At 38.9% G+C, this 22,291-nt stretch overlaps 2 protein-coding genes across 7 annotated transcripts; both read right to left on the bottom strand.

The window, feature by feature from the left end:
• Positions 1-1,341: 1,341 nt before the first annotated feature.
• On the bottom strand, positions 1,342-2,346 carry LOC122146579 (40S ribosomal protein S15-like). The gene is made up of 3 exons (XM_042766097.1): positions 2,232-2,346; positions 1,818-1,903; positions 1,342-1,630 (listed from the first exon to the last, which is right to left on the bottom strand). The coding sequence occupies exons 1-3, from the start codon at positions 2,232-2,234 to the stop codon at positions 1,357-1,359; spliced, it is 363 nt and encodes a 120-aa protein (XP_042622031.1). The 5' UTR covers positions 2,235-2,346; the 3' UTR covers positions 1,342-1,356.
• Positions 2,347-3,552: 1,206 nt separating this feature from the next.
• On the bottom strand, positions 3,553-20,763 carry LOC109106216 (DAZ-associated protein 1). 6 transcript variants are annotated; one of them, XM_042766093.1, is made up of 13 exons: positions 20,599-20,763; positions 19,779-19,819; positions 18,332-18,498; positions 18,092-18,157; positions 17,797-17,904; positions 17,439-17,487; positions 14,697-14,830; positions 11,380-11,533; positions 11,107-11,136; positions 10,068-10,223; positions 9,765-9,932; positions 6,616-6,705; positions 3,553-4,310 (listed from the first exon to the last, which is right to left on the bottom strand). In XM_042766093.1, the coding sequence occupies exons 1-13, from the start codon at positions 20,664-20,666 to the stop codon at positions 4,273-4,275; spliced, it is 1,269 nt and encodes a 422-aa protein (XP_042622027.1). In that variant the 5' UTR covers positions 20,667-20,763; the 3' UTR covers positions 3,553-4,272. The 6 variants fall into 6 exon arrangements, with proteins under 6 accessions (XP_042622027.1, XP_042622024.1, XP_042622025.1 ...); XM_042766090.1 differs by having other exon boundaries at positions 3,553-4,306; XM_042766091.1 differs by having other exon boundaries at positions 3,553-4,306; positions 14,697-14,779; positions 20,599-20,762.
• Between the last annotated feature and the right edge of the window lie 1,528 nt (positions 20,764-22,291).

The raw sequence follows: 22,291 nt of genomic DNA, 5'->3' as shown, positions 1-22,291 counted from the left end.
GTGGGATATTTGTGCTTAAATGGGATTAATACGTCTTATGATGTTGTCAGCCCAAAAGTAATAACCTCAAGATGAAATATTATTCAAAATTCTGTAACATGACAGGCCAATACTGTTACTGGAAGCATTTACTGTAAAAAGATTGGACTATTTTATGTATTTACAGTATTTCAGGCTATTACTAGCCTTTATTTTACTTGACTAACATCAGATGATGTTCATTTCTGAGTTATTCATCGGTGGTGTACAGCAGAATATTGTTCTGGTCACTTGAAAAAGTTGTTTTTTGAAACTTTCATAATGTTTAGGTTGTCTTTTTATGTTTAAAGTACTCCAGCGCTGTTGTTGAAATTGTCCAAAATAAAAAGCTAGATCTGTTTCTGCCTCACATTCTCACATATCAGCCTACCGTCTACACACAGTACACATACTTTTTCAATATGAAGCACGCCGTCTTTGATAGACTATTGCATTAACATGGTTTCTGCAGGTTTTATGGTAAATTTATGACCCTTTAAGACCAAGCAATGAAAACGTAAAAAATAAATGTAATAGAATATTTGCGTTTTAGCAACACTTCAGAGTTTGAAGATGCAAATTCCAACTGATCACCATTACTTTTTAATACACAGCGTTTTCATCATACCATGACTATGTATATAAGTCTTTTAAGACCTTAATTTGTGAAGACATGAATTAAGACGATAATTAAGAAACCCTGATTGAATGCTGTGAAACAGCTGGCATTTCAGGTAAATCAACAGCTTCATGAAATGGGCATTTAGCATCCTAACTATTAAAGAACTGAACATTCAAAAACTAAAAGAATTAAACAGTGTCTCATATAACTAATTAAAAGTCCTTTAAAGACAAAAACAATTACTTGTACAAAAAAACCCTGCGTAAATCTGACAGATGATCTGCATCATGGATTCACAGGCATACAAAAAGAAAAGCAGAGAATTTTCACTATGTAAATTTTTTGCAAAGCAAGACAAGGTTTAACACAAAGAAAAAGAAGGTGAGAGGCTGTTTCGGAGACTTTTATTTACATACTCAATTACTTTTTACTTCAGAGGAATGAAGCGGGAAGAATGAGTGGCTCCAATACCCGGACGACCGTGTTTAACAGGCTTGTAAGGAGGCTGTTTTTGAGTAGTTTGAGAGGTATTGAAGGTATTGTCTGATGATGAAAAGAGACAAAATCATACAAATCATTAGCCATCAAAAACCACTGCATATTCATTTACAGCCATATCTAACGGCTTAGTAGGACACAGAGTCCTTGACGTGGCAGCAAAGCCACAAAAAGCAGCACTGACACACGAAACGCAAAAATTACTTTTTATAACTTGATTATTTTTGACACGTTTTAACGATATGCTTCATGCCTACCTTGATTTCAACCTGATTGAAGGTCTTGCCGTTGTACACGCCGACCATGGATCCAACCATCTCCGGCAGGATGACCATGTCTCTCAGGTGAGTCTTCACCACCTCTGGTTTCTCCATAGGAGGCGCCTCCTTCTTGGCCTTGCGGAGGCGCTTGAGGAGAGACTGCTGCTTCCTCCTGAGGCCGCGGTTCAGCCTCCTCCTCTGTCTGGCGCAGTACAGCTGCATCAGCTGCTCACTGAGGAACACACACTCCAGCTTATTCAACATTTCTACACAAGCAGATGACCAAACCTTAATTCAGAAGGTCGGCACAGAACAAGTGCATAAGACCGTTGAAGTTCAGGTTATAATAACAGCGTTTCTACGGATATGAACAAGTTGAATTTAATTTTTTTACACCTTCAGAGGAGAGCTTTACTCACTAGGACATGTCCAGCAGCTGGTCCAGATCCACACCTCTGTAGGTGAACTTCCTGAAGGTGCGCTTCTTCTTCTGCTCGGCGTCCGCCTGCGGGAATCACAAACACCGTCAGCCGCTGCTCACGGGCCTCTCGTTAACCGATAAACAGCGAGTGATCAAATAAAAACATGCCTATATTTAAAAGGACGCGGGAATAAACTCGAGAGTCCATCGCGCTCGATTAGGACTACAGCAGAATTCTAAAAGCGCTCGTCGAACGTACATCGACTTAAACTTTCATCCCGCGCGAAAAATAACGGCCTGACAGCGTGCATCCACTCTTAGGTGAGCTTTATTCACATTTTCTACTCCGACATGCATCATATTTACGGTAGATTCGTTCGGATTATTGGAAATGAAAAAGACGTGAACCTACCATCTTGAGAGACTCCCGGAAAAGGAAGACAGCAGGACAGACGCGGTAATATCGCGAGAGTTCAGCGAACACTTAAAAGGGGAGTTTAGTAAGTCGCCCACTAGCGGAGAGGAGGAGGAGGATAGAGTGTTTTTACTTTGACATCAAATGCTGAGGTTTTAGCTACAGCAAATCAGTGAGTTAACTTGTCATTTTTTATTTAATCGATCGGTTCAAGAGGGGCTTTGGCCACTTCTTTGGCTTAGGCTGGTTTTAGCATTTTTTAAAGCTGTTTTAACTATTTTAAGCAGCTTTTTAAAATATTTATTATGCATCCAGCTTTCATGACCTCTTATCTTGAAGCTACACTGAATATTCATACTTAATTTTGCAAACCCAGTGAAGCTAAAATTGTGGTTATAAGTGTAAAGAGACACACTTTCCCTTATACAATTCGTCAAAAGTGTATCATGGTTTCCACAAACATATTAAGCAGCAAAGATTCAAATTTGTAACATTTATAATAAGAAGAAATGCTTCTTGAGCAACAAATCAGCATATTGAATGATTTCTGAAGATCATGTGACACTGAAGACTGGAGTAATGATGCTGAAAATTCAGCTTTGACTCAGGAGTAAATTACATTTTAAAATATATTCACTTTTTCATTTTTGCTGTATTTTTGATCAAATAAATGCAGCTTTGGTGCACATAAGAGACTTACAAAAATATCTTTGAAAAAATCAATAAAATTAAGTTAAGTTTTTTTTTATGGAATGTATTCATTATATTAGTCTTGATGAAAATATGCATACATTTATATTTAAATAATATATAGTTGACAGAACACATTTGGGAAGCTGACCTGTCCTGTGGCATGACGTCCTATTCTTTAACTATTTTAAACAGCTTTGTTTCAATTTTTTTTTTTTATTGTTATTATGCATTCAGCTTTAATGACCTCATATTGTGAGACTACATAGAATATTCATACTTCATTTTGCAAACCCGGTGAGGCTAAAAAAATGATTGAAAGTGTTAAAAAAAATGCCTGAGTTGTACACTTTCCCTTCAATATTCATATAAACCCTTGATGTTAAATTTGAAGTACATGTTATATGTGAACTGTGATATATTTACAGTAATATAATACTAAGATGATGACATACTATATAAAACTGTGGACATTGCACTTCTTTTTCCACTCAGAGAGAGAGAGAGAAAAAAGTTTTTAATATTTGACAAGTTCATGTTGACTTGAAAGGGAAGAGATACATGTAAAGCCTTTTTTGTCAAGTCAGAAGCAATTAAACTGCCGCCTCAATGAATTTTCACAACACTGTTTCTTGAAATCATTTATTTCAAATAAACTCTCATTTTTGTGTTTTTCTTTTTTTGCATAAGTGCAAAGTGCACTAACAGCCACCTGAGGGAAGTCTACGTCCTTAAATAAAAATCAAAAGCGCACATATATTAGTACAAAATTCTTTAAAAAATTGCACAGTTTAGGTGTATAATACACATCTGTAATCTATTTCAAACTTAAATAAAATGGTAAAAGTCTCATAGAGTAAACAAAATTCACAAAATTGAAAATAAAAACATTTCCCCACTAACATAATTAAAGCTGAATAATTGAGAGACCCTGTCGCTGATGTCTGGTGCATCTGTTCTGTGCTGATGTTTGACCAGACGATCTGAATCTATTGCTAAATACTTCAGTAGTTCAGTCCTACTACAAAATATAGAAGAGTACTGTGGTCTCCTATTATCGGAGTAGAGCCCCGTTCACAATTTACACACACAATAAAACCCCTTTTATTTGCTCTGCAGTGTTCAGAAAGACCATCCCAAATCCAGTTCTTGCACTCAAAACGTCTGTATCCCTGACGATGTGTATTGCATTGGGGGTGGGACAGCAGCTCAGCGCCGGTAGGGGTGGAAGCCCTGTACATTGTGGTTCTGTCCTCGTCCGAAGCTGCTGGCGGCCGGTGGGGCTCCTGATGATGGTGCGGAGGGGGCTGCGGCGTATGAGGCAGTTTGCTGGCTGGGGTCTGCAAAGCTATGACCAAAAGCACTCAGGTCCTGCCCATAACCTGTCTCAACAGACATGAATACACAGGACATGATATTAAACACCAGTAAACTTTAAAGCACAACATGCCACTAGGCTTTGCGGACATGTCTTCTTGTAACCCCTCAACAATTTGCGTTAGCTGGATTTTCGCACTTCTCAAGATAAAGGCCATGTACAGTGTACACCGCAGCTAAATACAGTCCTCACTTCTCATAAGACCAAAGTATACTTCAGTTTTTGCGCATAAGCTAGGGTATGCATACAGTGCATGTGATTTGTTTGTATGAAAACTGTACTATATTTTTCAAGGTATATGAAAAATCTACTTCCTTAAAGGGATAGTTCACCCCAAAATTAAAATTTAGTCATTAATCACTTACCCCCATGTCGTTCCAAACCTGTTAAAGCTTTGTTTGTCTTCGGAACACAATTTAAGATATTTTGGATGAAAACCAGGAGGCTTGTGACTGTCCCATAGACTGCCAAGTAAGTAACACTGTCAAGGTCCAGAAAAGTATGAAAAGCATCAACAGAATAGTCCATCTGCCATCAGTGATTCAACCGTAACATTATGAAGCGACGACAATACTTTTTGTACATGAAGAAATCAAAAATAATGACTTTATTCAACAATTTGTCTCTTCTGTGTCTCTCCAAATCACCTTAGTGCCATTTCAGAGAATATAAGCTGAACGCAGGCAACTTATGCTCTTCTGTGTCAGCCGCGCCATAAGGATGCGTTTTCTACATGTACTTACACTTTGATTTGAAAGAAAACTTGTGGCGCATCCTTGTGGCGTTACGGTTGAACCACTGATGGCAGATGGAGTATTCTGATGATGTCTTTCATACTTTTCTGGACCTTGACAGTGTAATTTACTTGGCAGTCAGTTTTCATCCAAAATATCTAAAATAGTGTTCCGAAGAGCTTTTACGGGTTTCGAACGACATGGTGGGGTAAGTGATTAATGACAACATTTTCATTTTGGAGCTGGAGTAGTATCCCTTTAATTCAAGTTGTTGCAAACCTGTTTTGCTGAACACAAAAAATATATTTTGAAGAATGTTGGCATCCATAGTATGGAAAACAAATACTATGGAACTCTATGGCTGTTGGGTACAATAACTTGAGGGTGAAAAAATGATGACATGATTTTCAGTTTTTGGGTGAACTATCCAAATCGATTTTTCATATATCATTAAAACTTATTAAATTTTTCATATAAATTCTACAATTTTGTCACTGTAGCTGCAATGAAACGTGTGTGTGTGTATGGGGAGAGACACTGGACAAAGATGAAACTTTCTAGTGTGCACAGATCGTCAAATGGAGTATACTTTAATGGGAATGCATTCAGCTGTACACATACGCTTCCTATTTGCAGTAAAACTGAAGTATACTTTGGATTTATAAGAGTTAAGTCCCGTTCTGTCCACAAAGACAAATGAATTTTATAATTGTACAACCAAATTCACTCAACCGTGTTTTACTAATTTCCATGCATCTCTCTAATATTACTTTGGTTGAAAATGGGCAACACAAGCAGATTGAACTGTTGGCATCCATGTTTCTTTTTGCTCAATCAGTTCCCTACACACACAGAATTTACTCTTAAAAGCAGCTTTGCAGTGTGTATGTGGCCAAAACAGCTGAAAACAAAAGTATGATGACAAATAGGTCATGAAAAACACATTTAAAGCAGTCTGGACAAAAATCGAACAGAAATACCAAGGCAGAAATGCATTTTGGAGAGAATTTATTCGAAAGTCTCTAGATGAAATTGAAACATTAGACTACGTGAACACAAATGAAGAGAAATGGATTACTTTTAAGAGTCAAGTAAAGAATTGAATTGCCGCACAGATTTGTTGAGGTGTGATTGTCACACGCTGCATGAGGGGCACAAAATCCACAGAAAACCCAGTAGAGACAATATTAGATCATCCTTTGGCAGCAAAGCAATGCAGTGACTGAAAAAAGAACATCTGAAGCAAGCCGTCAGTTTTGTTCATATAATAAACTACAGCTACAAGCCATACGAGTTACAATATTGTCTAATGGCGCTTCACGAGAGATTCAGGTCAAAAGAAAGCACAAATGTGGAGTTTATTTCATTGAAACGTGCGTCTCTTGAGGCCCCCTGAATAACATGTAGCTGTACTTTAGTATATCCCATGAAAAACCGAAGAGACTGATGTAGAATATGCATACGGCATATGCATATTGTACATGGGATGCATGAGAAACAGAACTGAAGCCTTATGGGTCCACAGGCTGATGTTTGTTCTATGGGTTTGAGTGATTGTAGGATGCAGTTGCTCACCTACCTGCGCTATATCCCTGCTCTTCCTGTACATAAGTGTGAGAAGGACGCGTTGGTCCGTAGGCAGAGGGGTCCTGAGGATAGTTACCCAAGCCTAGCAGGGAGATGAGGAGACCAGGTTGACTCGACCCAAAGAGAGTCTGACTTAACTACTACCTTACAGCTCCTACCCAGGTGACACTGCCCTCTCCTGCTCTCAGGGCTCATGAACAGAGCATGTGGATGGATCGAGCCCACGCTCTTTCTAAATGGGTATGTTTATCAGGCTGCTTGGCCATCGAGGTGCTGATGAATGGAAGCAAAGCAGAGGCGTGACATACAGCGGCTGATGAGACCCCCCATACATACATCCAGCCCACACAGACAGCCTGACCCCATGCTAACAGCACTCGATCTATGGCAAAGTAAAGTGACTGGACTAAATCAGGCTTAAAGACTTCATCCTTGATTCTCTGGCATAAAATTCATTGATATGTTTATTATGGCCAATACTGACTTTTTCAGTATTGATTCTGGTGTAAAGCTGCCCATTTACCTCTCAGATTGATATTAATGTGAGCCTGACATTAAAAACTAAAGCTGTGCGTTTTGTGAAGCCAATGAGAGTGGTGCTTGCATGTGAAAAACTCAACAGAACAATACTAGACAGCTGTTGGTGGTTAAGTATGTGGTTGTTATAGTGATCTGAATGATTGCTAGGTAGTTGCTAAGAATGGTTAGCGTTTTCTGTTTGGTTGCTAGGATGTTCTGGGTGGTTGTTAGGAGATATATGATAACTAAGTGGTTGCTAAGACTTTGCTATGTGGTTTGGTAGTGTGATCTGGGTGGCTGCTAAAGTGTATGACTGCTAAGGTTTTCTGGGTGGTTGCTAAGATGTTGCTATGTGGTTGGTATGGTGATATAAGAGGTTGCCAGGATGTTACATGGTCGCAAAGATGAGAGTTGTTGATAGTAAGATACAAAGCTGTTGCTAGGTTGTTCTTGGAGGTTGCTGTGTAGTTGCAAAGGTGTTCTGGGAGGTTGCTAGGGCACTGTTGGGGGTTCTGAGTGGTTGCTAGGATGTTGCTATGCAGTTGCTAGAATGTTCTGAGTGATTAACATTTCACTCATGTAGTTGCATAAGGTGTTCTGAGTGGTTGCTAATACATTGCTCTGCAGTTGCAAAGATATCCTGAGTGGTTGTTAGCATTCTACGGTGCGGCTGTTGCGAAAGTATATGGCTGCTAAAATGTTCTGGATGGTTGCTAAGATGTTGCAAAGTGGTTGGTAAGGTGAAATGAGAGGTTGCCAGGATGTTACATGGTCGCAAAGATGAGAGTTGTTGATAGTAAGATGCAAAGCTGTTGCTAGGTTGTTCTTGGAGGTTGCTATGCAGTTGCAAAGGTGTTCTGGGAGGTAGCTAGGGCACTGTTGGGGGTTCTGAGTGGTTGCTAGGATATTACTAGGGTGCTAGGATGTTGCAATGCGGTTGCAAGAATGTTCTGAGTGATTGTTAACATTTTGATGTGAGGTTGCTATGGTTTTCTGGGTTGTTACTGCAGGATATGATTTTGAAGGTGTTGCTGGGTAGTTATGTTGTTAGTGTTTTGTTATGTTGTTACACAGTTGCAAAAATTAGAGTGGTTGGCAATGCAGTTGCTAGATTGTTCTTGGAGGTTACTAAGGTACGTAGATGCTAAGATGTTCTGAGTGGTTGTTAGCATTTTGCTGTGCGACTGTTGTATAAGCATATGGTTGCCAGTATGTTGCTATGTGGCTGATAAGGTGATATGAGTGGTTGCTAGAATGTTATGCAGTTCCAAATATAAAAGTTGTTGTTAAAAAGTTGCTATGCAGTTGCTCAGGTGTTCTTGGCAGTTTCTAAGGTATTCAGTTGCTAAGGTGTTCTGATTGATTGTTAGCGTGTTGCTAAAGTATATGTTAATGTCATATGGGTGGTGGCTAGGATATTCTTGGTGGTTTCTAAGGTATGTAGTTGATAAGGTGTACTAGGTATTTGCTAGGATGTTGCTATGCTGTTTAGGGTGATTGCCAGGATGTTGCTAGGGTGTTTTGGGTGGTTGCTAATATGTTCTGAGTGGTTGTTTGTGAGTTGCTAAAGTGTTATGTCTGATTATCGGTGCCTAGATATGGATCTGTTCAACCCAAAATCTAAATTCTATCATCTTTAATTAACACTCATGTCATTCCAAACCTATATGACCTTTATGGAACATAAAAGAAAATATTTTGAGAAATTCTTTAAAGTAGTTTTTTTTCTTTATCCATACAAAAACTGTTTAGTTATTTACATTTTTCAGAATATCTTCTTTTGGGTTCTGCCAGGTTTGGAACGACGTGAGTGTGAGTAAATTATGACAGAATTGTCATGTTTAGGTGAACTATCTCTTTAAGTGCAAGCATTTTTTGGGCCTTTCTCACAGGCAAAATGTCCAATTGTTTGGGAAAGTATTTGCACACCTATTCTTAAGAAGCTACATGATTGGAGGCATCATTCAGGTTTGTAGCACAAACAGCAAAGGATGCATAATGTGGCGAATTTTAATACTTAAGGTAAGAGGTTTGTTGTAATAATAATTGCTACAGTAATAGCAGCTTTAGCAAGCACCACTAAATGTACTGCATCCCACATCTCGCTGACCTGCAGATGCTTTCAGCTCTGGCCGCTTTTATGAACTAGTGGCCTATGACTATTTCTGTAGGTTCAGTTCTATTTTCTATAGTCTAATGGATGCCCCAGATTTCTGTACTGTGTCGGCACCTGCACAAAAAGGCATTCTTTATACTTGGTCAAAGTCTGTAGTCAGTTAAATCTACCTGTGAAATCTCACATGCACTGCCACTTTATTTTTTCCATCGGCACCCCCACCATCCAACGCTGTAACATCTACAGATGAAAGCCCTTGTCTGCGTTAGATGAAGCGTCATCTGGTCAAAAGCAGCATTGCAGTACAGGATGATCTAATTCACACATACCACTGGATAAACCCCCACAGACCGTGTATCAAAAATCTAGAGGCCTGGGTTGAGGGTAAATAGACTGAGGGTCTGTGCGGAAGCGCGTGTATGTGATGTCATCATGCCCGTTCAGCTGTGTGAACAGGAAGCAGAACCCCTGCAGTGGTTTGGTGCCACGTTTTAGTGCATTCTTACCATACTGGCTGTAGGAGAAGTCTGGCTGTGCTGGGGCGGCTTTGCTCAGGTCCTGAGAGGGAGTCGTCGCCGGGGCAAAACCTAAAGGCCCTGCACCCGGCGTGGCAGGAGGGGGAGGCATTCCCTGTGCTACAAACTGGTCACCTTGAGGTGTTCCAAAGCTATATCCTATGTAGAAAAAGAAAGAAAAATAATGCCAAAATCTTGTTTAAAGTTGTTCAACTTACCCATATTTATACCTTATATATCGTATATAGAAATGATAACTCTAGTACTGCAAAAATATAAAACAGTTTCACCTACCAAACTGAGGTTGTGTGCTAAAGCCCTGTTGGGGGTATCCCTGAGGTGCCCCAAATCCCCCTGTAGGTGGTGCTGCTGCAACTAAAAATGCATTAAATGGAGAAGGAGGTTGCGCGGGTGCCCCTCGGCCAGCAGGTAAAGGAGGTCCATACCCACCTGAAACACAGAGGGGGTTCAGTTAGTCAAAACTCACTCGAGTTAAGTCCTGTTCACTTCAAGTGTGATGCAACTGAACAACACGCAAGTATAAAATATTTACAAACTATTTTCTATGCACACTAAATAGTTTATGAATAAATAAAGAAATAACAATATTAATGTATTATTTCATTAATATTAATAAAGAAATTAAGAGGTTTATTCGGTAAGACTGCATTAAATTGATAAAAAATGAAAGTCATTTATAAATTGTAATTCATGGTTTCTATTTCAAATAAATGCTGTTCTTTTGAACTTTCTATTCATCAAACAATTCTGAAGAGTTTAGACAAAATTATTAAATCAAATCAGCATATCAGAATGATTTCTGAAGGAACATGTAACACTGAAGACCTAATTAATAACTGCTAAATTCAGCTTTGATGACAGTAGGGTTGTGACGGTGAGGAAATTTTCCCACCAGTTAATCGGCCCTGACAAGACCAGTAATACCAGTAACACCGGGGGGTGGGGTTCGTTGGGGTTTTCCCTCTTTTCCTCACTTTTCTTCGCTATTAAATAGCTTGTAAATGCCTGTGCACATTTTACTTTCACTTTCAAATTATTGGCAATTCAGCATCAATTGCTTGAATGGACAACAACAAAAAAGTACAACAACAAACTCACTCATATTAAACATAGAACTTTTGTTAATAAACCGAATAAAAATACACCATCCTAAAGGCCTAATATAAATTAAATAACTTACACAAAGTTACTTACACTTACACAAAGAACACACACATATAAAGTATATTCGGGCATGGTATGAATTGGCCTTTTAGTCAGATCTCTGAAATATAACAACCAAATCAATCTGTAATAATAAAAAAGAACATACCAAGAGGTTGACCTGTAGACACCCAAACACCTGGAACAAAAAACACATTTTAACTCACAACCAACAGACCATGAAACTGAATCAGAACTGTATGTCAAATGGGGGCGAAGCCAGAACATGTTCAGTTAAAATACTGCATTTCTGGATTCCCGCCAGGCAGAGCAGGCTTTTTTTTGGGGGGGCAAGATCTACGTGAAAACACCCACCCCCCCATGGTGGACAAACCCAGTGTGGTTTAGCTCCCGCTGCGTTCTGGCCCACAGTGTCACTCACCCTGAGGCGCGTAGCTCTGCTGCCAGCTCGGGGCCGGTTGTACTGCCCAGCCATTGGCTGCACTTAAGATGGCTCGGGGGCCCCACTGATTGGCTCCCAGCTGACCGGAGGCGGGAGCTTTGCTGTCCCGTGGCTCCGCCTTCTTCACTTCAACCTGCACAGAAGGACAAGAGATCGTAACTAGCAAGAAGAGAATTTACATACTGCCTACCTCCCCCACTCACCTATCAAAAACTTTAGCCCTCACCACTGAAAAGATACTCTTACTTAGGCCAAATACATGACCGTAGTCCAGATGGAACGGAATATACTTGGTCTCTTCTATTGTTTAAACCAATGTTTCTGAGGTACTTGGGTAAGAAAGGGACATTTAAGTTCACTACAACTCTATAGGTCAGATCAAGCAGGTCGAGTTCTGCTTAAACTTGAGAATAAATACTAACATTAATTTTTCATGACCACAGATGTACCTGAGAAACACCGTCCCTGCATATATCTTACATCTCAGCTCTTTTAAATAGTTATAAACTGCTGATAGAAAATTAAGACTTACCTCCCCCTGGCTAATGCTTAAGAACCTCAGTTTAGATACGGCAATAGAAATATAAGGGTCAATGATGTTTAAATGATAATCTAATTGTACCAAATAATTGACATGCAGATAATAAAAATGGAGACAAAAGTCTAATCAGAGAGGAATCTTCATACTGTGTCAAATATGAAATTAATATGATGAAGAAAATTAGCATGGTGTTTGCCCTTGCTTATGATGCTAGGATGTTGTGGTTTGTTGGCAAGGTGTGGCTAAATGGTTGCTAAGGTTTTCTTAGTGATTTTAGTGCACATCTATGCAGGTGCTTATAGGTCCAGATCAAAAGATCCCACCCCAAAGACTACAACATTCTGGTCTCTAGATATGTCTTCGAACTCTATTGAAGTTGCGATGTAATGGTAGTAGTAACCGTTTTTTTCTTCTGTGTTATGATTCGAGTGAAACTGATTAACAAAAAATAAAGAAATGCAGGGCGTAAACTAGGTTCAATCCAACGGTTGTTGATTGGATGGAAGCAGATCTTAATGCGAGCTTGCGGTCGCATAATATAAGTCAATGGGACTTTGTTTTATTGTCTTAATAATGGTTAAACAGTTAATCGAAAAAATGTAATCACGATTATTAATCATTAGTATTGTTACTGAAACTTTTTTTCACATAAGCACAAATCAAGAGAACGTCAACTCGCATGGTTTCCTCGCAAATTTATTTGCGCAAACAGCACAAACGACTCCCTGAAAGAAAACAGACTGGCTCTATTACACTGTTATTTGAGCAGAATATCTCAATAGAGATTGCTAAAATCTAATTTACACGTTTACAGTGTTTTCAGCAGAGAGAGAGAGAGAGAGAAAGAAAGTATGTGTGCACATGGTTGCCAGGTTGGAAAGATTAAGGAAACCAATTGGCCGAAAATGTATCAAGTTTAGAAAAAAGCTTTAATGTGTTTTTTGAAGTTTTGGTGTATGGTATCCGCAACCATGAAAGCTTGTGGAGGCTTGTCACCAAAACAAGATAACACAAATGCCAATTGAACAAATGAAAGGCTATCAGGATAAATAACCAGTAGGCAAATATCGTAAACAATTAAGCTTAAGCAGAAATACGATTCATCGTGCATCCCAGAGCAATGCTTCTCTTAGCAATTACCACTAATTATAGAATTATCCAATTAGGTGAATGGCATTCTATTACCTGCCACTCCGATTAAAAAAATGGATAGACGTAGGTTAACACACACAGGGAAGCTTCACTCCAATTAAAGTGGAGATCCAGAAATAGAGCTGAGACTCTAAATGGGGTGAGTTATTGGGGTCACCTTGCATCAAGAGCGAGAGACAATATTTTTTCAGTTGGAAAGCAGCATAAATGTATGTAGCCACTCTCTTTTCGTCTCTCTCCTCCTCTCTCACTGTCGACCTAATTAGGTATCAGTTTGAGCGAGTGGTCTGCAACCCTCGAATCAGCAACACCCACCCCCCCCCACTCCCGCGGGCATCACCGCTCAGAGTGATGGGAGGCCTCGCACAAGTCTTCACGTCCAACAGTAGAGCTGGGATTTGGTACACAGTTTGATATGCTCCAGTTTCTAATTTTATAACGTATGGCCCCACCCCCTTAAAGCCCCAATGAAATAATGTCATGTGAAGAACAATAGCCCTGGTACTACCGTACTACCTGATTCCTTCAGGAACACAGACCCAAGTCAAGGAGAGCGTCAGCGAGCGAGAGCAAACTCAATGTAGGACAAAACCTACGGAGCTATTCTGGAGTCTTGAACAAACTTGCTGGAATTGGTTTTTCACTTTAAATCGGCACACTGCAGTCATGACAAAGCAAGGAAATGCCTCGGGAGACCAAACGCAAAAAGTCCGAGACGAGCCCCTGTGATTCACTCTGCATTAATGAGACTATTAGTCAAAAAAATGTGAGAAATGCTAGTGGTTTATTTTTTTTAAAAAGCAGATCAACCTCAAACCGGCCATTCTGGGAGTGGAGCTGGTGAGGTGAGATAACACGTCATGCGACTTGTTCAGTCTTGCGCTATCCCTCGAAACAGACTAATACACCTAGGTATCAGACAATAATCTTACACTACAGAGACGCTTGCTACCCGCCCAAAGCCCATTTGGAGTAAACTAACAGACACAGTATGGAGATTTGAATATTGAGGTCACTTAATTGAGATTTCTCTTTGCCTTCTGGGATCATTATAGAACTCAAATAGTAAGTGACCTGACAGTAATAACCTGAATAAAATTTTTTTTTAAATTAAATTAAAAAAAGGAAACCAACCGGTTCTTTAGGTGAGTGCTGATAAAACACTTAATGTTTTAAGGTTCTCTTAGAATTTATAAATATATAATATTTGTTAAATAACAGCAACATATTCAGATAGTTTTCTTTATTTTAATAATTTAAATTCCCTAAATTAATCACTTTTATATAGCATTACAGCACCTAAAGGAGCGGTTCAAATGAACCAAGCCTTGGGCGACTAACATGGTCAGAAATTTATGTACAAATGTATAAAATTTAACCCTTTCATAGGACAACTCAGGCAAACAAAACACAATAAAAAAGGTTTTGCTCAATATATTGTAAACTTTCCCCGGATTGGGAGAGAAATCATGTTTTTTTGAGAATGAGAAAAAAACTCCCTCACACATTAAATGTCGATTTTCGAACTATTAGTTTACACACATGTTTGGTCGCCCAAGCTTTAGATTCTGTTATAGGGGAAAATAAAACTACAACTACACACTTTTTTGCCCATGATGTCGTGAAAATGCATGTTGACAGCCTGGTCCACTGATTGTTCGGCCTCGAAAGTAATAAATCCAAAACCTAGCCAACGACCAAAAGTCAACAGAGCAGCAGGGTGTTGGGACAGAACAGCTAGAAGAACATAAGAGGGATGGGGTGGGGGGTCCCTGAGGTTCAGATGACATCACGGCCCGAGTCACCAGGAAAGGTCACAGGTGGAGGCCCGAAAGGACAGAAGTGTTACGTATATTTTTGCTCCCTTCAATACTTTAACCCTGAACGTATTTAATGATTAACAGCCACAGAGGGCATTCGATAACTGAAGACAGGTCTTATGCAACCTCACCAGTACTGACGACAGATCAGATTTGACAAATTATAGGTTTGATTTTTTTTTTTTTTCTGCCTTTTAAGTTTCATCCGAACCTCTTTCATCACCACCCCAAATCTTACACAACAAATGTGAGCAGCAACCACAGTCATCAATGCATAACAAGAATGATCATTACAACTACAGGTTTTACTGGTTTTTCTCAAAGCTTCCCAAAATGCTGTTGTACTTTGGGCAAACCGAGAGAACAAAGATTGAAACATTGCAACAAAAGCACCACAAGGATATAAGGATATTTGTGAAACATTTAATGCAGCTTAGGTTCTCATGTGGTGTAACCCTGGTTAATGCTCAATTTCAGTGATCTGCATGAAGGCTCGAGGACAGTGAAAAAGACGCCACCGCGTGCACCCATGCGTGCAGGGGTCGCATAGTCAGAACTATCAAAGTGGGCCGCCGAAGCGGAGCACGATTCCAAGGTCACTTACGTGATAAGACAGAGCACAATCCTCCAGCAGCAGCTGAGTTTAGCTGCGCCAGATCCACCAGTGTGAACTAGTTTCCGTCAGATCAGATAACTGTGGCAGAACTGGGCTGCGAGAATCTCCACTTTGGGATCTAACCTGATTCCGATTGCGCGTCCTTCGAGACTGAAGAGATCTGAGAATTCGTACACTATGTGGAGCAGAACCATCTGTCTAAACGAGGACTAAATATACTCAACCTGCCCTTCATCATCATCAGGCCTGGTTTCATTAAAGAAGAAAAAGTCAATTTAATGCACTCATGTCTGTTACGGACTACTCAAAACTGACTAGGAAAATCTGTCATCTAGTAGGTCCTGTTTAAGTGCCGTTCACACTGGACAGCATCTGAACTAAATTTTCTTTTGAAGGCGGTGAATTTGCACAAGCGATACTTTGACAAGTGAGATGAATTTAGACAGACAACTTCCTGAAGAGGGTTTTGCAATGCTGAAAGTACTGCACGCTAATGCACAGCACTCCTTGAATTCATTTCCATTTGCACTTACATCCAAAAAATAGCAATCGACTAGATGGTTGCTGGATGGCAAGTCGATCATCCTTGCCCTTCCCTTTTACAGTCAAAACATTGTGATATCCTGCATACTTAGAACACAAACCTGACTTTAACAGCTAGACAGTGTGTAATTCCTCTATCACGAAGAGTAAAACGCAAACAGAGGACATCTGCCACACTATGGCACACTTGTTTTATGCAGTTTTTGTGACGAGAAAGCAATGCGTAAATTATCTGACAATACCCACTGCCTGTAGTTGGGCACAAATTGAAGCATTAACCATGTTTACACCAGAGAAACAAGCAAGAGTGTGTTTCACACCATGCCTTAATCTGTGTGGTGCCACTATCTGTATTGTATCCTACAAGAAAGAATAGACATATCTCAGGAAGAAACGTTAATGCATTCAAACACTTGACAAGGAAAACAGGGACATAAAAAGAAAGATAGAAAGGGCTTACTTAAATGTACTACATTGCAATACACACTTATTTTGTTGATCAATCAAATGTAAACGTTCATTACAAAACCTTTTATATAATTTAATAAGACAACTGCAATTGTTCACATGACAAACTATTCCACGTTTACCCAACGAGAGTGAAATGTGAAAAGCACTGTAAGTTCAAACAGTAAATGCAAGGGAAACTGCTCTTGAAAACATGGTTTGAGCAAATGTAAACATTGCACTGCAATCTTTCCGTAAACTGTGTTAAAAAGGATTTTAAAATGAAATAGCTGGGGTTTTTTTATTTCATGGCTTTGTTTCTCATTTAACTCTTCAGCTGGACCACGTCATGGCCACAGCTGGTCATATGTGCTGTTATGGAAAACAAATACTAACTGTATTTGAAAAGTGTCAGCCATACTGCATTACACTGTTTTAAAATTTGATAGAGATTTTTTATATCCTGTTATTTAATTTTCCCATGGAACACAAAATTGGAATTTATTGAAAAATATTCACATTGCTCTTTTCAAAAACAGCACTCACATTCAGTTATTTAAAAAAATAAACACACACAAAGATAGTTCCATAATATCTCCTTTTGTGTTCCATAGAAAAAAAAACATCATACAGGTTTGAATTGAGTAAAAAAAAAATGGATGAACTATTCCTTTAAGGCACAAGCAGATGTGCAAGACGCTGAACTGACGGAGCATGTTTGATGCAAATGTTTGCGTGTCATGTGGATGCTGCTGATTTGCCTTGCCACCATGCAAGAGGTTGAGACACACCAAATCAAGCATTACACACATGAGAGGGGCAGATGGTGATGTTCTCTTCTCTTTGGGTCGGAATAGTTTGTCTTGTGCATGAGGTAAGAGAAAGACTCAATGGGAGCAAATCTGAATGTGTGGATTACCTCGAGGCCTCTGTTTCTCTGCGTCATAGATCATCACCACCTCTGTGACTTCAAAAGGGAGAACAGGACCGTGAAGGACGAAACCGACATAAAAAACTACATCATATATAGAACACATTACATACAGTGGGGTTCAAAGGTGTGAAAATCAAAAAATTTAAAGCTAAAAATACAAATACAAGGATACATTTATGATTTTGCACGTCTAGGTCACTTATTAATAAGCAAGAACCTTTGAGACGCCACTGTATATGCTCGTTTGAGCATCGTCTGACATCATTTTTATGGATTTTATCTTGTTATTAATAATGCCTGATTAAAGAAAAACGGTACATTTCTGCATCTGTGTCCATCTCACCACTCCAAATCTGTTGAAATAATCCCTGAGTTCAGCTTCACCGCAATTATGAGGAATTCCACCCACAAATATCTTCTTAGATTTATTGCTGTCACTTCTGCTTCCTTTCTAAAACACACACACACACACACACACACACACACAAAAAAAAAGAATATTTGAGCTTTTTTTTTTAGAGTTAAGCAAAGACTGGACAACTAAAGCAGTAATAAAATTAAATCGACTGTATAGTGAGCATACTTGTATTTAAAAAAAAACAAACATTTCAAGTGGTTTTACATTTTCAAGTTCTTACCCAGCCGTCTTTTGCCCGAGTTTTCTCAGGCTGCATCCCTCTTGGCGTACAAGGCTTTGGATCGATCTGCGAGAATAAACGGATAACACTTATTTAGTTAAAAAACACATCAAGCCAGCATGCCATTAGAGCACTTGATTTTGGGGTCAAATGATACAGATGTTTTTAAGTGAGCATGAAATGTGATGCATTTATCACAACTGGACAAAAAAAAATAGGATTATCAGTAATTCTCCTCACATTTCTTCCATCCAGGTTATGAGGTTTGGTGTCCAGGACGGTCCGTACGCAGTTGGGATCTTTAAACTTCACAAAGCCGAAGCCCCTGGACTGATTTGTGCTTTTATCTTTCATGATGACACAATCCACAACCTCTCCATACTGAGAAAAGTAGTTTCGCAACGTCTCTAACAAAACACCGAGAGGAATAATGAACTTCTGATACATTTAGAACTGTGGTTCTTAACTGGTGGTGCGTATCTGATAAATGGCAGAAGTAAGCCAAACCAGACTAGAGACCAGAATCCACATATTAATGATTTGCATTACATGCCTTCAACCTTAAAAACAATGTAATATCTGGGATTTGAAGCAACACCAGCTGAGAACCACTGCTTCAGATCATCAGATTCTACAACAACACATGCACAACAGCCCAATGCAGCGCAGATGTATTATATAAATTATAGATATATTATACCTGCCTACATATTGTTATGGCAGTTATTAGAAATCAGCATTAGCACAGTGCCTTAAAATGCCTTAGCTGCGCTGCATAAATATAAAGCAACCATTACAAACCCTGATAACAAAAAGAAATGTTTCTTGAGCAGTACATCAGCATATTACAATGATTTCTGAAGGATCATGTGACTCTGCAGACTGGAGTAATGATGCTGAAAACTCAGCACATAAATAAAAAGCAATTTTTATTTAATTTTAAGCAATTTTTAATTGCTTTTAATGTGTTTTTGATCAAATAAATGCAGCCTGGTTGAGACTTGTTTCAAAAACATTTTAAAAAAATCTTCCCAACCCCAAACTCTTGAACAAGTGTATGAATTTTAAACTGCAATACATATCTCAGTTGAGCGAACTGATATGATATAAAAAGTAATATATTCTTAAAAATGTGCCAGCGCACTTCATAAATGTACCAAAGGTCAAAATTCAGAACATTACAATTTGGTTTTATATGCAAAAGCAAGAATGACATTACATGCAATTACTGACATTACGTAAAAGCATCATATGACAGGAATAAGTACAACAAACAAGGCTTTGAAAATGTATAACATTATATGAAAAGCATATTTAAAAAGAAAGCATTAAAAAAAAAAAAATGCCACAAACAATATTAGCTCATTTTCCATCGATTTCCTCGTTGCATTTTACGCATGTAATTTGATACAGGCTTTATCCGATTTCTGGAGCTTGCGTCTAACCGGCTCTCTCACTTGCACCCACATACTGAGAAGCCAAGCTCAACCCCTGAGTGACAGCCTTGGTTCTACTCTGGGAACATGCCGAGCAAATATACGTTTAATGGAGAATATTATAGCGTGCATCAAGCCAGCAGTGCGAAACAAGACACACTATGGTGATACGGGCTCGCAGTGCACACACTTGCATTATTGAAGAGCAACTAATGTTACTGTAAGAAGGTTAATATGACAGTTACACTCACCCTGGGTGGTGCTCCAATCCAATCCACCCACAAACAGCTTCCTGCAACACAAAGATGAGGGAACGTCACAATGCATTTGTGTGCATTCAGAAAGGAACATGAGTCAAGGTGAAGGAGAGAAAACACGTTCGCCCTTGGCAGAGAGAGCCTGATCTGTGCAGTCTAACGAGTCAAAACCATAAATCAACCGTACATTTGAATAACCCAGATCCACTCCGAAACCATCTCAGACACGAGCCGGTTTAACAGATCTACCTGGCTGATGTAAACCACTGCAGGCTGGGTCACACCGTGTGCATGCATGAGTTTCTCCTCTGGTCTGATTATAAACCTTATAGCATGAATGTCAGAGAGATTAAATCCTCCAATATGATTATTATAAAAATATTCAAATAAAATAAAAAGTAGTACTTTTTGAGACAAGTGATACAAGTCTTCAGTTTGTGATTATAAACTTACAGGATAACAAGAGCACAGAGAAGACTGTATAAAACTTACACTATAAAAGGCGAGTGATAAAATACTGCAGTTTGTTTATAAGAAACTTCCTGCATAAACACAGTGATACAAGCCTGCAGTTTGACAGCTGGTGCTCTTTCTGTCGAGCTATCTCTTTGCTTCTTTATGCAAGCATTTTATCAGTTAAATTAGCCGAAAGCATGTTGTTATCAGGCTGAAGGAGTTTCCTGGTGCACCGGCGTGAGTGCGGAGCTCGTATCTGCTGTCCTCCGGGCGGCCCGCTGCGCATCTTTCTCCGCCGGGACGGGACGGGGAACTTGCGTTACATCCAAACACTGTCATACAGCACACCGTGTCTTACCCGATTTCATCTCCAGCTATGTTGCTGTTCATCTCCGTGGCGAGGGTTGTGGACGGGAGTGCTGACATGGGTCCGCTCGCTCGGTCTCCTGCCGGTCTCCGCCGCCCGGGAAGGTCACACTCCGCTTTCGGTTCAAACCGAATCTGCGCAACACTGACGCAAAACACACGGGGCGCCCCAGCAAGGGCGGTGCAATGAGCGCGCGGAATGATGGGAAATTGAGTCCACTAGCCTAAAGTAATATATATATATATATATATATATATATATATATATATATACATATATATTTATATGTATATATATATATATATATATATATATATATATGTGTATATATATATATATATATATATATATATATATATATATATATATATATATATATGTATATGTATATATATATATATATATATTAGACCTGCATATTTATTGTATATATTTTATATCAATATTCTAAACATAAATATATATATATATATATTAGCATATTAGCATGAGTATGTCCAAGAAAGTTCACTCACAAATTAATTTGATTTTGAAAAATGGCCTGGCTTTTTATTTTATTTTATTTTTTTGAATATAGTGAAAATGACTGATGGCTGAGGCTGTTCAGCTTTGCCATTCCCGGATGATTCAGCTCTGTTCTCATAAGTTCATGTGAAAGGCAGTTAAAACCAATTTAGCAATGAATCACTATTTACTGTCAGTTTCTTTCAGTGATTCGTTGTTCCAGGTCACAAATCAGGTCTGAATGATTTGTTTGCAAGTCAGAGTGATTCAGTACATGACTCACTGATCTGTTTGAAGTGGTTCACAGCTCATTAGAGGGAAGATTTACTCCTTATTTCTGTTTGTTTCTCACACTAAGACATCATATGACTTCAGAAGGCTTGAAATAGAGTGCATGAACCACTTGTTTTCATGGTGCTTTCACATTCTTTATTTAATGTATTGCATGGGAGAATGTGGTCTGTACATTATAAAAGTGTCTCCTTTTTTATTCCACAAAGAAAAGAAAAGCTTTGTAAAAACATGAGGACAGAATCCCTTTTTTGGTGAAATTAAGCAATGTCTGTTCTGAATGCGCTTAATCGTGATCCAGTGATAAGCTGCTTGGAATCAGCAAACCTAGGTTCAAAAATACACCGTTGAAGGGGTTATCAGTGTTTACAGGACAGGAGAAGGAGCTACTAGTATAGAGTATGAAAACCAAAGAGGGTTTATACGCAGCCAAACATTTCTATTAATTAGGCTAATGATTAAATCCAGTATTAATCAGTCAGGAGTTGATTTAAATAACATAAGGACAAATGAATTTGCTTTCAGTAGTCAATTTAAATGAATAAATTCAGATTTTCCATAGTGTTTAGTTTTCTGCTCACAGAATGTGAGTTGTTATATGCAAAGAGATCCATTAAGATGTTGCAGCAGAACACAGACGATATCAATATCAGTAGTTTTGAAACACTGGAATGTTGGGTATGCAAGTAACCTACGAAATATTAACTGAAATATTGATGAAAACTGTTGTCGTCGAGCAGGTAAATAGTTCAGAAAGTCCACTTGTTCTATACAATTGCACAACCTTAACTATCAGCCTCACGTGATGAGAGTTAATACTGAAATGCACACATACAAAAGCGCCACAGTAGCAGGCTACCTTTTTTTTTTGTTGGGGGGCAAGGATCAC

This window comes from Cyprinus carpio, chromosome A11 (genome assembly GCF_018340385.1).
Source record: "Cyprinus carpio isolate SPL01 chromosome A11, ASM1834038v1, whole genome shotgun sequence".
NCBI lineage: Eukaryota > Metazoa > Chordata > Actinopteri > Cypriniformes > Cyprinidae > Cyprinus > Cyprinus carpio.
The sequence above is the reverse complement of the archived record's forward strand: the minus strand, read 5'-3'. Positions and strand labels throughout refer to the sequence as shown.